The sequence below is a fragment of the Trichechus manatus genome, unplaced genomic scaffold, assembly GCF_000243295.1.
Source record: "Trichechus manatus latirostris isolate Lorelei unplaced genomic scaffold, TriManLat1.0 scaffold00027, whole genome shotgun sequence".
NCBI lineage: Eukaryota > Metazoa > Chordata > Mammalia > Sirenia > Trichechidae > Trichechus > Trichechus manatus.
This window is the reverse complement of record NW_004443963.1, coordinates 1,924,886-1,939,862: the sequence shown is the minus strand read 5'-3', so window position 1 is coordinate 1,939,862 and position 14,977 is coordinate 1,924,886. Positions and strand designations below refer to the sequence as shown.

General features: G+C 37.3%; 1 protein-coding gene across 2 annotated transcripts in view; it reads right to left on the bottom strand.

The window, feature by feature from the left end:
* Nucleotides 1-14,977, bottom strand: part of UTP20 (UTP20 small subunit processome component) — a 123,390-nt gene that overhangs the window by 61,225 nt on the left and 47,188 nt on the right. For both annotated transcript variants that reach the window (XM_023728952.1, XM_023728953.1), the window contains exons 23-26: nucleotides 14,441-14,531; nucleotides 12,633-12,718; nucleotides 11,110-11,235; nucleotides 9,468-9,634 (exon numbers count right to left, since the gene is read on the bottom strand). In XM_023728952.1, the coding sequence (XP_023584720.1) occupies nucleotides 9,468-9,634; nucleotides 11,110-11,235; nucleotides 12,633-12,718; nucleotides 14,441-14,531 (470 nt within the window). The remainder of the gene's footprint in view (nucleotides 1-9,467; nucleotides 9,635-11,109; nucleotides 11,236-12,632; nucleotides 12,719-14,440; nucleotides 14,532-14,977) is intronic.

Sequence of the window (14,977 nt, the reverse complement as noted above, 5' to 3'; positions counted from 1 at the left end):
AAATTTTTGAAATGGTGTATCTTTGGCTATGTGTATTTTCACCAAAAAAAAAAAAAAAAGTTGAGAAGTTAGAGGGTTAATATGTTGTAGGGTTGTTAACCAATGTCATAAAACAACATGTGTACTACTTTTTCATGAGAAACTATTTGTTCTATAAGCCTTCACCTGAAGTACAATAAAATACAAAACAAACAAACAAACAAAAAGACTGTCTTTTCCCCATTTGATGGACTCTGGGACCTTGTTGAAGATGAGGTGACCGCAGGTGGACGGATTTATATCTGGGTTCTCAATTCTGTTCCACTGGTCAACTTATCTGTCATTGTACCAGTACTAGGCTGTTTTGACAACCACAGCTGTATAGTAGGCTCTTAGGTCAGGTAGTCCGAGTCCTTCTACTTTATTCTTCTTCTTCAGTAGGGCTTTACTTAGGTGGGGCTTCTTCCCTTTCCATATAAAGTTAATGATTAGTTTTTCTGTCTCTTTAAAGAATGTTGTTGGTATTTGGATCGGGCTTGCATTGTACTTGTAAATCGCTTTGGGTAGAATTGTCATTTTCACAATGTTGAGTCTACCTATCCATGAGTGCGGTATGTTTTTCCATTTATGAAGATCCCTTCGGATTTCTTGCAGTAGTGTTTTGCAGTTTTCTTTGTATAGGTCTTTTACATCCCTGGTTAGATTTATTCCAAAGTATTTTAATTTTTTAGGGGCTATTATAAATGGTATCGTTTTCCTGATTTTCTTTTTATCGTTCTCTTTATTGGTGTATAGGAATCCAACTGATTTTTGTATGTTTACCTTGTATCCCGCTACTCTGCTGAATCTTTCCATCAATTTCACTAGTTTCTCATGGAGTCTTTTGGGTTTTCTATGTATAGTATCATATCATCCGCAAATAAGGAGAGTTTTACTTCTTCACTACCAATGCACTTTCTTTTTTGTGCCTTACTGCTCTAGCTAGGACTTCCAGCACAATGTTAAATAGGAGTGGTGATAAAGGGCATCCTTGCCTTGTTCCTATTCTCAAGGGGGATGTTTTCAGCCTCTCTCCATTAAGAACGATGTTGGCTGTTAGTTTTGTATAGACACCCTTTATTATGTTGAGGAATTTCTCTTCTATACCTATTTTATTGAGAGTTTTTATCAGGAATGGGTGTTGGACTTTGTCAAATGTCTTTTCTGCGTCAATTAAGATGATCATGTGAGTCTTTTCTTTTATTTATGTGGTGGATTATGCTGATTGATTTCCTAATGTTGAACCATCCTTGCATACCTGGTATGAATCCTACTTGGTCATGGTGTATTCTTTTTTTGATACGATGCTGGATTCTATTGGCTAGATTTTGTTGAGTTTTTTTGCATCTATATTCATGAGAGATATTGGTCTGTAATCTTGTTTTTGGGGCATCTTTGCCTGGTTTTTGTATCAGGGTTATGCTGGCTTCATAGAATGAATTTGGAAGTATCGCTTCCTATGTTCTGAAATAATTTGAGTAGTACTGTTATAAGCTCTTCTCTGAATGTTTGGTAATTCTACCAAATTCTCCAGTGATTTTCCAGTGAAGCTGTCTGGGTTAGGGCTTTTTTTTTGGTTGGTATTTTTAAATTACCTTTTCAATCTCTTCTCTTGTTATGGGTCTCTTTGGATTTTTAACATCATTTTGTGTTAGTCTGGGTAGGTAGTGTGTTTCCAGAAATTTGTCCATTTCCTCTAGGTTTTCAAATTTGTCGGAGTATACTCTTTCATAATACTCTGTTATGATCCTTTTGATTTCAGTTGGGTCTGTTGTAATGTCCCCCATTTCATTTCTTATTTGGGCTATCTGCATCCTCTCCTGTTTTTCTTTTGTCAGTCTGGCCACTGGTTTGTTGATTCTGTTGATCCTTTTGAAGAACCAACTTTTGGTTTTGTTGATTGTTTCTACTGTTTTTCTATTCTCTATTTCATTTATTTCTGCTCTGATATTTAGTATTTCCTTTCCTCTGATGGCTGCGGGCTTCTGCTGCTGTTCTCTTTCTATTTGTTCAAGTTATGTAGCTAATGTTTTGATTTTGTGCCTTTCTTCTTTTTTGATGTGTGTGTCTCTTGCTATAAATTGTCCTCTAAGTACTGCCTTTGCTGTGTCCCAAAGGTTTTGGTATGATGTGTTTTCATTCTCGTTTGATTCTAGGAATTTTTTGATTCTATCTCTGATATCTTTTGTTTATTACCTAGTGGTTTTTAAGCAGGGCGTTACTCAGTTTCCATGTAATTGATCTTTTTCCCCTGCTCTTCCTGTTGTTAATTTCTACTTTGATGGCATTGTGATCAGAGAAGATATATTATTGTATTATCTCAGTGTTTTGGATTTTGTTGAGGGTTGCTTTGTGACCCAAGATGTGGTCTATTCTGGAGAACGTTCCATATGCATTAGGAATGAATGTGTACTTTGCAGCTGTTGGGTGGAGTGTTCCATGTATGTCTATGAGGTCCAGTTGGCTAACTGTATCCTTTAGATCTTCTGTATCTTTGCTGAGTTTCTTTCTAGAGGTTCTATCCTTTATTGGGAGTGGTGTGTTAAAGTCTCCTACTATTATTGTGGAACTGTCAATTTCTCTTTTAGAGTTTGTTTTATGTATTTCGGAGCCTTGTCATTGGGTGCATACATATTTATTGTGGTTACGTCCTCATGCTGGATCATCCCTTTATCCATTATATAGTGCTCTTCTTTGTCTTTTATGGTGGATTTTGCTTTAAAGTCTATTTTATCTGAGATTAGTATTGCTACTACTGCTGTTTTTTGGTAGCTGTTTGCTTATTTTTTCCATCCTTGGATTTTTAATAAATTTATGTCTTTGTTTCTAAGGTGTGTCTCTTGTAGACCGCATATTGATGGATCCTATTTTTTAATCCATTCTGTTACTCTCTATCTCTTTATGGGTGCTTTAAAGCCATTTTGTTCAGTGTAATTGAGGTATGAGTTTATTGCTGTCATTTTGTATTGCTTTTTTTTTTTTGTGGTGCAGACATTTTCTTTGTTCCTCTTACTGTCCTGTTCTGTTCTTTCTGTTTGTGGATTTTTTTTATTTTTGCACATTTTGTTTTTACTGAGACTTTGTTATTCTTCTTTATTTTGATGAGTAGGTTTGTTAACTTTCTTTGTGGTTACCTTGAAATTTACCCTTATCTTCCTAGGTTTGAACCAGTCTATTATCAGTTGGTATCACCTTGCCTTCCTCTCCATTAGAAAGTTCTATACCTACACCACTTATTCCCTCTTTTATTTTTCTGATGTTGTTATCATTTACAGGTTAACGTTTCTGGTGCCCTGTTGTAAATCTTTTGGTTTTGAACAGTCCTTGAGAGTTCATTTCCTAGGTTGGTATCTGGCTGGTGCAATCTTAGGTCCTAGATTTAGGCCATGGTCTGATGTTGTTTATTCTCAAACTGAAGGACTCCCTTTAATAATTCGTATAAGTTTCATTTGGTTTTTACATATTACCTTAATTTCTGTTTATCTGGAAACGTCCTAACTTCACCATCATATTTGAACAAGAGTTTTGCAGGATATATTATTCTTCATTGACAATTTTTTCTCTTTCAAGGTTTTATACCTGTCATCCCACTGCCTTCTTGCCTGCATGGTTTCTGCCGAGTAATCAGAGCTTAGTCTTATTGTTTCCCCTCTGTATGTGATGTGACTATTCGTTTTTCTTGAGCTGGTTTCAGGACTCTTTGTCTTTGGTTTTAGCGAGGCTGATTATAATAAGCCTTGGTGATTTCTTTTGGGGTCTATCCTATATAGGGTTTGCTGAACTTCTTGGATGGTCAGCTTTTCATCTTTCATGATATTGGGGGAGTTTTCTGTCAGCAATTCTTCAATGATCCTCTCTGTGTTTTCCGTTTTCTCCACCTGTTCTGGAACTCTGATCACTTGCAAATTTTTGCTTTTGATTGTATCTCACACATCATTCTCACAGTTTCTTCATTTTTCTTTGTTCTTTTTTCTGATTTTCCCTAAAACAAAGTTGTACCTAACTATTTGTCTTCAATTTCGTTGATCCTGTCTTATACTGTTTCAAACCTGCTCCTCAGACCTTCTGACACTGTCCATTTCTAAAATCTTGTTTTTTATCTTTTAAATTTCTAATTGATGTTTTTGTAAGATTTCTAGTTGTGAATTTATTTTGACATTTTGTTCCTGTATTATTTTCCTGAATTCTCTCATTTTTTGGTCTGTATTTTCCATGAATTTGTCTGCCTTTTCCATGAATTTGTATGTTTTTTCCTTTTTATCTGATTTTTGCTTCAACTCTTGGACAGCTCTGAATATTAGAGATCTGAATTCCCTATCAGGTAGTCCCAGTGCCTTTTCTTCTACTAGAAAGTCATCTGGTGTTTTATTTTGGATGCCTACTGGAACTACCTTGTCCTTTTTTTTTTTTTTTAATATGTTTTGATATTGTCTGCTGTCTTTGGGACATTTAGTAGTTATTTTCTTCATTTACTGATTGTAAATTTGTTTCTTTTGTCCTGCTTTGTTTTATTTGGTTATGTCTGAGCAGGCAGGCTGTGCATTCTTCGTTGTTTGTTCATCTGTGGGTACAATACTTTTCAACTCCTTGTCCAATGGGCAGGGCCAGGTGCTCAGCTATGGTGCACCAGGGCAGGTCCAGCTGAAGGGGAGGGGCTGGGATGGTTTTTTTGTGGCATGTACTGGGGATGACAGTGAGGGCTTGGGATCAGTGCAGGGCACGTTACAGTAACGTGTGTAATGCCTGTGCTGCTCAGGGGTGTGATGTTCAGTATGCAGTGCAGGTAGGTAGGAGGGAATGGGGATGTCGTGATGTGCAGAGCTAAGATGGCTATGGGAAAGAAGAGTGAGAGAAGAGAGAAACAGGAACCTAAAAAACAAACAAACAAAAAGTGCTGAGGGAGCTTGCTGCTGGAGTGGAAGACAAGAAACCGAGACATGAAAAAAAAAGAAAAAAGAGAGAAAAAAATACAAATTAAAAAAAAAAGGAAATGCCCCAGGGATTCCACCGGCGACTGGAGAAGTGGCTCAGGCCTCAGGGCACAGCCCGTCTAGAAGGGGCGTAGATGGCACACAGCACCAGGTATTCAGGAGACAGGAAAAGAAGGAAAGCAGACAGAGATGAGAAACTGAGAAATAAAGAAAAACAGAGAAGAAAAAAGCAAAAAATAAATACTTAAAAAAAAAAAAACAAAGAAAGGCCCCCAGTGATCCCACTGGTGCAGCTGCGCAGACAGAGGAAGTGGCTCCCCAGCTGTGCAGTACAGCCTGGCTAGAAAGGGCGGAGATAGCACACAGTGCCAATTATTCAGGAGACAGGAAAAGAAGGTAAGTAGAGAGAGGCGAGAAACTGAGAAATGGAGAAAAAGAAAAAAATAATAACAAAAATAGAAAGAAAGAAAAGCCACCAGGGATCCACTGGTGCAGCTGCGCAGACCGGGGAAGCGGCTCCCAAGCCATGCAGTACAGCCCAGCTAGAAGGGGCTCCCAAGCTGTACAAAGAAAAACAAAATAAAACAAAACAAAGGCCCTGGGGGTCCCACCGGATTGGTGGTGCGGACCAAGAAACAGTTCCCCAGCCGAGTGGCACTTCACAGCCTGTCAAGAAGAAGCAAAGATGGTACACAGAGCCAGGTGTTTGACAGAAAGAAGGGGGAGGAGATGAGAGGCAGGGAAGAAGTCAAAAGAAGCGAACAAAAGCAACACCAGCAAACGAAATGGCACTGAAAGAGCTGACTGGTGTGGGTGGGGGGAATCCAAGAGAGAGGGAGCAAGCCCCTCCCAGGTGAACGACTGCAGCTGGCTTGGAAGGGGCAGAGGCCAAGCACAGGGAAGAAGGGTGGCAGGTGGGAAAGCGTGTATCACTGGTTACCAAGTGCTCTGTCTCCATGAAGCTGCTGTCCTGTACTTCCTGTCCGTTGATCTCTGACAGGAGTCCAAGATGGCTAATCCGTGCTGCGTTAGCTGATAGGGGACCTTTGCTCGTATCTTTCCTCGCTCTCTGTTCTCTGTCAGTTTCTCATCCCATTCGGTGCTTGGTTGAGTTCTTTATCTCTTCATTTGACATTTAGGGTTCCAGGATGGATGTCTGTCTCTGTTTTACTTAGTTTTTCAAGTCTTTGCTGTGGAGGGATGGTGTGGTGCTTCTGTCTATAACATCATGTTGGCTCTCTTGTTTGATTTCTTGACTGCTGCTTCCATGGGGGTTGATTGTGGATCCAAGTAAAATGAAATCCTTGATGACTTCAATATTTTCTCTGTTTATCATGATGTTGCTTATTGGTCCAGTTGTGAGGATTTTTCTTTTCTTTATGTTAAGGTGCAATCCACACTGAAGATTGTAGTCTTTGATCTTTATCAGTAAATGCCTCAAGTCCTCTTCACTTTCAGCAAGCAAGGTTGTGTCATGTGTATAACACAGGTTGTTAATGAGTCTTCCTCCAATCTTGATGCCACGTTCTGCTTCATATAGTCCAACTTCTCACATTATAATTTGCTCAGCATACAGATTGAATAAGTGTGGTGAAAGGATACAACCCTGACACACTTTTCTTGATTTTAAACCATGCAGCATTAATTTGTTCTGTTCGAACGACTGCCTCTTGGTCTATGTACAAGTTCCTCATGAGCACAATTAAGTGCTCTGGAATTCCATTCTTCACAATGTTTTTCATAATTTGTTATGATCCACACAGTTGAATGCCTTTGCATAGTCAATAAAATACAGGTAAGTATCTTTCTGGTATTCTCTGCTTTCAGCCAAGATCCATCCGACATTAGCAATGATATCCCTCATTCCATTTCCTCTTCTGAATCCAGCTTGAATTTCTGGCAGTTCCCTGTTGATGTACTGCTGCAACTGTTTTTGAATTATCTTCAGCAAAATTTTACTTGCGTGTGATATTAATGATATTGTTCAATAATTTCCACATTCTGTTAGATCACCTTTCTTTGGAATGGGCACAAATACGGATTTCTTCCAGTCAGCTGGCCAAGCAGCTGTCTTCCAAATACTTTGGCATGGATGAGTGAGCGCTTCCAGTGTTGTATCCATTTGCTGAAACATCTCAATTTGTATTCCGTCAACTTCTGTTGCCTTACTTTTGGACAATGCCGTCAGTGCAGCCTGGACTTCTTCCTATAATACTACTGGTTCTTGATCATATGCTACCTCCTGAAATGGTTGAACACTGACCAACGGTTTTAGGTCGATGTATTCTCTGTGTATTCCATTCATTTTCTTTTGATGCTTCCTGCGTCATTCAATATTTTGCCCAGACTCCTTCACTATTGCAACTCAAGGCTTGAATTTTTCTTCAGTTCTTTCAGCTTGACAAATGCTGAGTGTGTTCTTTCCTTTTGGTTTTCTAACTTTAGGTCTTTGCATATTTCATTATAATACTTTACTTTGTCTTCTCAAGTCACCCTTGAATCTTGTGTCCAGCTCTTTTACTTCATCGTTTCTCCCATTCCAGCTCTTTTACTTCATCATTTCTCCCATTCGCTTTAGCTACTCTATGTTCAAGAGCAGGTTTCAGAGTCTCTTCTGGCATCCATTTTGGTCTTTCTTTCTTTCTTGTCTTTTAGATGACTTTTTGCTCTCTTCATGTAGATGTCCTTGATTTCATGTCACAACTCCTTTGGTCTTCAGTGTTCAATGTATCAAATCTATTCTTGAGATGGTCTCTAAATTCGGTGGGATACACTTAAGGTCGTATTTGGCTCTCGTGGGCTTGATGTTCTTCAGGTTCAACTTGAACTTGCATATGAATAACTGATGGTCTGTTCTGCAGTCAGCCCTGGGCTTTTTCTGACTGATGATATCGACATTCTCCATTGTCTCTTTCCACAAATGTAGTTGATTTGATTCTTGTGTATTACATCTGGTGAGGTGTTTAGTCGCTGTTTATGTTGTTAAAAAAAGGTATTTCAAATGAATAGGTTGTTGGTCTTGCAAAGTTCTGTCATATGAGCTCTGGCCTTGTTTCTATAACCAAGGCCATATTTCCCAGCTACCGATCCCTCTTCTTTGTTTCCAACTTTCACATTCCAAGCATCAGTAATTATCAATGCATCTTGATTGCATGTGTGATCAATTCCAGACTGCAGAAGTTGGTAAAAATCTTCAATTTCTTCAACTTTGACATTAGTGGTTGGTGCATAAATTTGAATAATAGTCATATTCACTGGTCTTCCTTGTAGGCGTATGGATATGATCCTATCACTAACAGTGTTGTACATCAGCATACATCTTGAAATGTTCTTTTTGACGATGAATGTGATGTTATTCCTCTTCAGTTTGTCATTCCCAGCATAGTAGACCATATGGATATCTGATTCAAAATAGTCAGTACCAGTCCATTTTAGCTCACTAATGCCTAGAATATCGATGTTTGTGTGTTTCATTTCATTTTTGAGAACTTCCAAAATTCCTAGATTCATACTTTGTACTTTCATGTTCCATTTATTAATGGATGTCTGCAGCTGTTTCTTCTCATTTTGAGCAGTGCCACAACAGCAAATGAAGGTCCCAAAAGCTTGGCTCCATCCATGTCATTAAGGTCGACTCTACTTTGAGGAGGTAGCTCTTCCCTAGTCATATTTTGAGTGCCTTCCAACCCGCGGGGCTCATCTTCTAGCACTATATCAGACAATGTTCCACTGCTATTCATAAGGTTTTAACCGGCCAATTTTTTTAGAAGCAGACTGCCAGGTCCTTTCCAGTCTGTCTTAATCTGGAAGCTCGGCTGAAACCTGTCCAGGTTGGGTGACCCTGCTGATGTTTGAAATACTGGTGGCAGAGCTTACAGCATTACAGCAACACATAAGCCTCCACAGTATGACAAACTGACAGACAAGTGGTGGCAATAAATGTTACCCATTGTTAATAATTACTAATACTGCATAACATAGTACATACCACAGAGCATTATAGCTCAAATGTACACGTTATTACATCCCCTTCATCAAAGACTGCAAGGTTCATGAGGACAGAGTGTAATTACTCACTTCTGTATTTTCAACTTAGCAGAGTGCCTAGGGCATTCAACAAATCATTACTCAATAACTGAATGACTCAGTGAATGAATAAATGCCAAAACAATTAAGATTAATTTTGTAATATGCTTGAAATTTCTTAGAAGAAATCATTCTTTGTATATGGATAAGTATTTATTTTTCAAATGACCCAAATACACGACAAAAAGTATACGTTTTCTAATCAGGGGCTTACTAAGGTATGGATGCTCACAGTTCTCAGATCATTTGAGAGCTTCACCTAATTCCATCCAATATTCAAATGAATTGTGTTTCAGTAAAAACACCACCATCAAGGTTAGGAGGAGCAATCCTGTTAAAATGAAGTCTAGGAGCATGGGGAACTTAGCCTGAGGCATTAGAAGCCCACAGCAGACAATGCATACTCAAGAGTGAGTGGTAGTTGATAGTTACCATTCTTGAAGTGCTTCACAGGTTCAAACAGCAGGTCTAAGAATATCTGGATCTCCTCAGGCTGGGTACCAGCGAGGAACCTCAGAACAATGGACATGCGGGTGCCTGAAGCAGATTTCCCCTGAGTTTTCGTCCCTGTCTTGTTCTTCATTCGCCCATACAAAATCCTAAAAAGTCAGGAGAATATTATTTGTTTGCATATTAACTCTAAAACACAATACCTGTTTTTTTGTTTTTCTAAAAGGCAAGAAAAGCAACTGAACAGACATAAATGGATTTTAAAAAAGGAGGACTGAAAATAGAAATTAGATATTTAACTTAGGATGTAAGAAAATAACAATAAAACAAGGGTAAGGGAAGCAGGAGAAAGAAGAGCAGAGACAAAGGCCAGAAATCAATACACTGGAAAACACAAAAGCAGCGGAATTGATAAAGCCGGAAGGTGGTTCCTTGCCTGAGAAAAAAATAAAGTAGGCAGGTCAAACGTAAGTCTAATCAAAGAAAAAGGAAAACATAAGCATAAAGATTAAAAGGACAAGAAACGAGAAAATATAACTAAAGGCAAAAAAAAAAAAAAAAAAAAGTGAGACAGCAAGAGAGAGAGAATAGATTCCAATTAAATGATAATTTTCTAGAAAGAACATAAATATACGTGAGCAAACACTACGGAAGAAGATAACTTGAGTAGACCAATAACCATGGGAAAACATGAAGCTCATATAGTTATAGAGGCAAATTTTTAAATTTTCAAGGAAAACGTAATTTTCATGTTACAAAGTTTTAAGCAGAGAAAAAAGTAAATTGTCCTTCTTCATTTTTAAAGTTAGTATAATCATGATATTGAAACAGGTCAATGAACAAAAATAAAACTACCTACTAACTGTGCTTATAAACATAAAACACAGCATTTCCAAATACAGTATCCAGCACTGTATTAAAACAATATTAAAACTAAATAAAAGTTATCCCAGGAATGCAAGAAAGATTCATTAGTGAAATCTATTACATTAATATAGATCAACAGTCATAGAAAAAAGTATATATAACCATTTTAATATATGTTTAATAGGTATTTTTGTAAAATTCAATATCTATTCCTGATAAAATTCTAAATAACCTAGTAATAGAAGCTACTCTCTTAACATGATATAAACTGTTAATTTAACATGCAAAATTCAAAGAATGGTTCTCAAAATTTTTCAATAATAGGACCTTTTTGCACTCTTCCTTGTGCTAAGGAAATATTATCTTTGGATAATTTATGGATCATTTGTGTGTTCTATCATTTATAACGAGAAGTGTAATATTAAATAATACAAGATTTTTAGAAACTGGAATAAATTACTATTACTGAACAGTTAAACTTAGAGAAACATTGAATTTAATTTTAATACTATTATTATTAAAATAATACCATGGAGAGACATTTCTTTGTGTTAGGGACAAAAAATTATAAATTAAATCTCAATAACAATTTGACTTCTCCAAAAGTTCCAATTTAAAAGAAAAAAAAAATCAAAAGAAAATACAAAATGAAATATTCCATTACAGCTGCTGAATGAATTGTAATTCTATACTCAAAACTGTTTTTTTTTTTCCTTAATCTACTTTTAAAAAATCAGTTTTTCAACAATATAAATACCTCATCAGAATGGGAAACAGATCTGCTCGATGGGCTGTTTTCACTGCTGTATTATCTTCCGAAATGCTAAAATGCACTATTTCCTCCTTAAAGCTTCTGTCTTCAAGCAATCTTTGCAAATTTTCCCTTTAAAAATAGAATATATAGCATAATCATTTAATAATGAACAGTACTTCTAAAAATGCAAGAGTAGAATAATATGTTTAAATAAAATAAGACCTTAAAGAGTAGCTCATATTGTGGTTAACATCCGTAAAGGAAAATGCTCATAAAAATACCTCCTAAAATAGCAAGTTTTTAAATTTTAAAAGGTAGAAGAGATTATAAGGGATTAGACTTAGTCAATAATTCAGCTAATTTAAAAAAAATATGATACAAAAGCTTTCTTCCATTCTTAGTGATTATGATTCCCTAAGTAACCACCAAAATTTTACAGTATTATATTAGGAGAGTAAAATGATATAACCTCAACACATATTTTTCAATTAATAGTCTCTTTTCTACTTTATTATCTACAGAGAACCACTCTTAACAAACAAATATACTTCCAGATTTCATTTCTTGCCTGGAAATAGCATTAGGGTTACTTTAGAAAAGAGGTAAATTTTCTAGGCCTTCAAAAAATTATGTAGAAAGATAAAAATTAGCCAGAGATGACAGGTAAGACAATACACAATACTGGGGAAATCAGCACAACTTGACCAAGGCAAGGTCATGGAAGCTTCATAGACACATCCAAACTCATGAGGGACTGAATTACTGGGCTGAGGGCTGGGGACCTTGGTCTTGGGGGGTGGGGGGCATCTAGCTCACCTGGCATAACACAGTTTATAAAGAAAATGGTCTACATTCTACTTCGCTAAGAGTGTCTGTGGTCTTAAAAGCTTGTGAGTGGCCATCTAAAATACTCCACTGGTCCCACCCCATCTGGAGCATGGGAGAATGAAGAAAATCAAAGATACAAGGGAAAGATTAGTCCAAAGGACTAACGAACCACAACTACCACAGCCTCCACCAGACTGAGTCCAGCACAACTAGATGGTGCCCGGCTACCACCACTGACTGCTCTGACTGGAATCATGACCAAGGGTCCTGGACAGAGCAGGAGAAAAATGTAGAACAAAATTCTAACTCACAAAAAAAGGCCAGACTTACTGGTCTGTCAGAGACTGGAGAAAACCTAAGAATATGGCTCCTGGATACTCTTAACTCAGTACTGAAGTCACTCCTGAGGTTTACACCTCAGTCAAAGACTAGGCAGGAATATAAAACAAAATGAAACTAAATGGGCACACCAACCCAGGAGCAAGGACAAGAAGGCAAGACGGGACAGGAAAGCTGGTAATAGGGAACCCAAGGTCGAGAAGGGGAGAGTGTTGACCTGTCATGGGGTTGGCAACCAACATCACAAAACAGTATGTGTATTGATTGTTTAATGAAACTAGTTTGCTCTGTAAACCTTCATCTAAAGTACAATAAAAAAAATTAGCCAAAGAAAATTTCTTTAGCATTAAATAACTTACCTATAAGGGAGGATATGCGGATGCTTGTATGTCATTATGCAATCCAAGGTTATTTTTTGTACCATTTGATCTTGGTGTAACAACAACTAAGAATGATATTTTATAGAAAAATTAATACAGTCACATAGACACATAACATGGGAAAGCAATTTACTTTTGTTCATTTGCTAAATTAGATTTCCTCAAATCGAAATTTGTAGATAAGGGTTAAAGTCAACGCATGACAACCACCTCCCATTTTCCTGGTAGTAATGGAGGATGAATAGAATATATGCAAAGAAAAAAAATGAAAGTAAAACTCTTGATGCCTGCATCTCACATGCCAGACCTGCAGGCCTCATCAGTCTTTTTTGGCCACGGCCAATTCTCTACGTGAATTTGGATTTAAACCAACAGGGCTGATAATGTGATGAGGAAAATCTCTTATAACAAGCAGCCAGTAAGATGCCAGGAAAGGAGACCTGGCTCTGAGGCCTCTCTGATGAAGAAGTTCAGGACTTTGCTTCCTGTGGACAACTCAGACTTTTGAGCTCTGGCTTTGTAAACAAGGTATATATCTAAATTGTGGGCAGAACATAGATAAATTCTGCTGAAATGGGAGAAGTTTAATCTAAAGAACATTCAACAGAAGATGAAAATTTTATTCCCCCAAATGGTTTCAAATGATATCCAAAGCTCACTCTGTTTCTGACATTAAATTCTTTCTGCGAATTTTTCTGGAACTCAGTCTGTGACTGCAACAGTCTACCATTCCAACCCTCTGTTCTCACTCAGTCTAACAGACCCTGGAATCCAACATCCGCCATAAAGGTAGGCTTAACTTCTAGAAGGGTGATGTAACTAATGCTTATATTAAGTCCTTGACTTATGGCATATTTGAGTTATGATGAACCGCCCTTAATGACCATCCAGTATTTTTGTTTTGTACATCTTATCGTAAGTAATACGTACTACATACCATGTTGCAGCACATAATTTGCTGATGACATCATTCTTAGATGCTCAATTTTATGATTTACTGTTCGAAATACTGGCGTATAGCAGGCTATGGTCTGGTCTACATTGAATTCGGTGCCGGGAGTCATGATGGATAGAAAGTTGGGCAATGATCAACTCTAATGACATACAACAATTGAACTGCACGTGTGCCCGACAGCCTTTACGACTCTGACTCTATTGTTATGATGCTGACTTCACTGTAGACCAGGCCTATAGTGTGATCTTATTCAGCGTTTTGAACCATAGGAAGCAACAGTTGTTAACCTGAAGCTGAGTTGTTAAAGTTTCTCTAACTGTAACACCTGCACTGCTTTGTGTATTTTTTATGTTATGTATCTATTAAAATAAATCTGTAAGTTTATATGTAATATTTCCAACCCTCAAAGAAAATAATATTGGCTTTATAAAGACAATGATAATAAAAGGCAATAATAATGAAAACTTAAAAAAAAAAAGAGGTACATACTTACTATAGCATCGCTACGAGTCAGAATTGACTCGATGGCAATGGGATACTTGCTGTTAATAAAGCCAATCGATGTTTACTCACCTAAAACATCTTTAAAATCAACTAAATTAGCACTGCCTAAAACTGTTTTGCAAGGTAACAGGAAATATGTCTATTAATAAAAGAAAATTTTTAGCACCTAAAATGTAGACATGGGCCCTCTATAGGAGTAAATGACTCAGTTAACCAACTGTTATTAAAAACCTGGAAGTTACTTTGGCAAATTAAAAAAAAGAAAAAAGAGGGAGGGAGAGAGAAAAGTTCACAAAGAATTGTAGTGCCAAGAATTTACTTTACTTACCTGAAGATACAGCTCATATAACTTGGATTCCAGATATAAGGCCTGTGGATTTGAAAACTTCGAGAAAACTTGTAAATGAGCAATTAACTGCCTAAACAAACAAACAAACAAAAACAAAAAAACAGAAAGAGGGTGTTACAGAATTAAAGAATAGAGATTATTTTCTCCAGATGATATTACCCATCAATTTTATTCTTTCTGGCAAGTACTCCAAACACCGATTGTAGTTCCACAGTTAGCTACCCAAACAAGTTTTACTTATTTGCAATTAGGAAATTATTCGCCAGAAATGCCAAATGTTGGCAGGCCTCTTCCTGAAATCCAGATGCCCCACCTCCAGAAAAACCATTCAGATGTGCTTCCTCCCAAAAAAACCCAAAACCATTGCTGTCGAGTTGATTCTGATCATTGCGACCCTACAGGACAGACCAGAACTGCCCCCATAGGGTTTCCAACGAGCACCTGGTGGATTTGAACTGCTGACCTTTTAGAGCAGCCGAGTTCTTAACCACTACACCACCAGGGCTCCAGGATGTG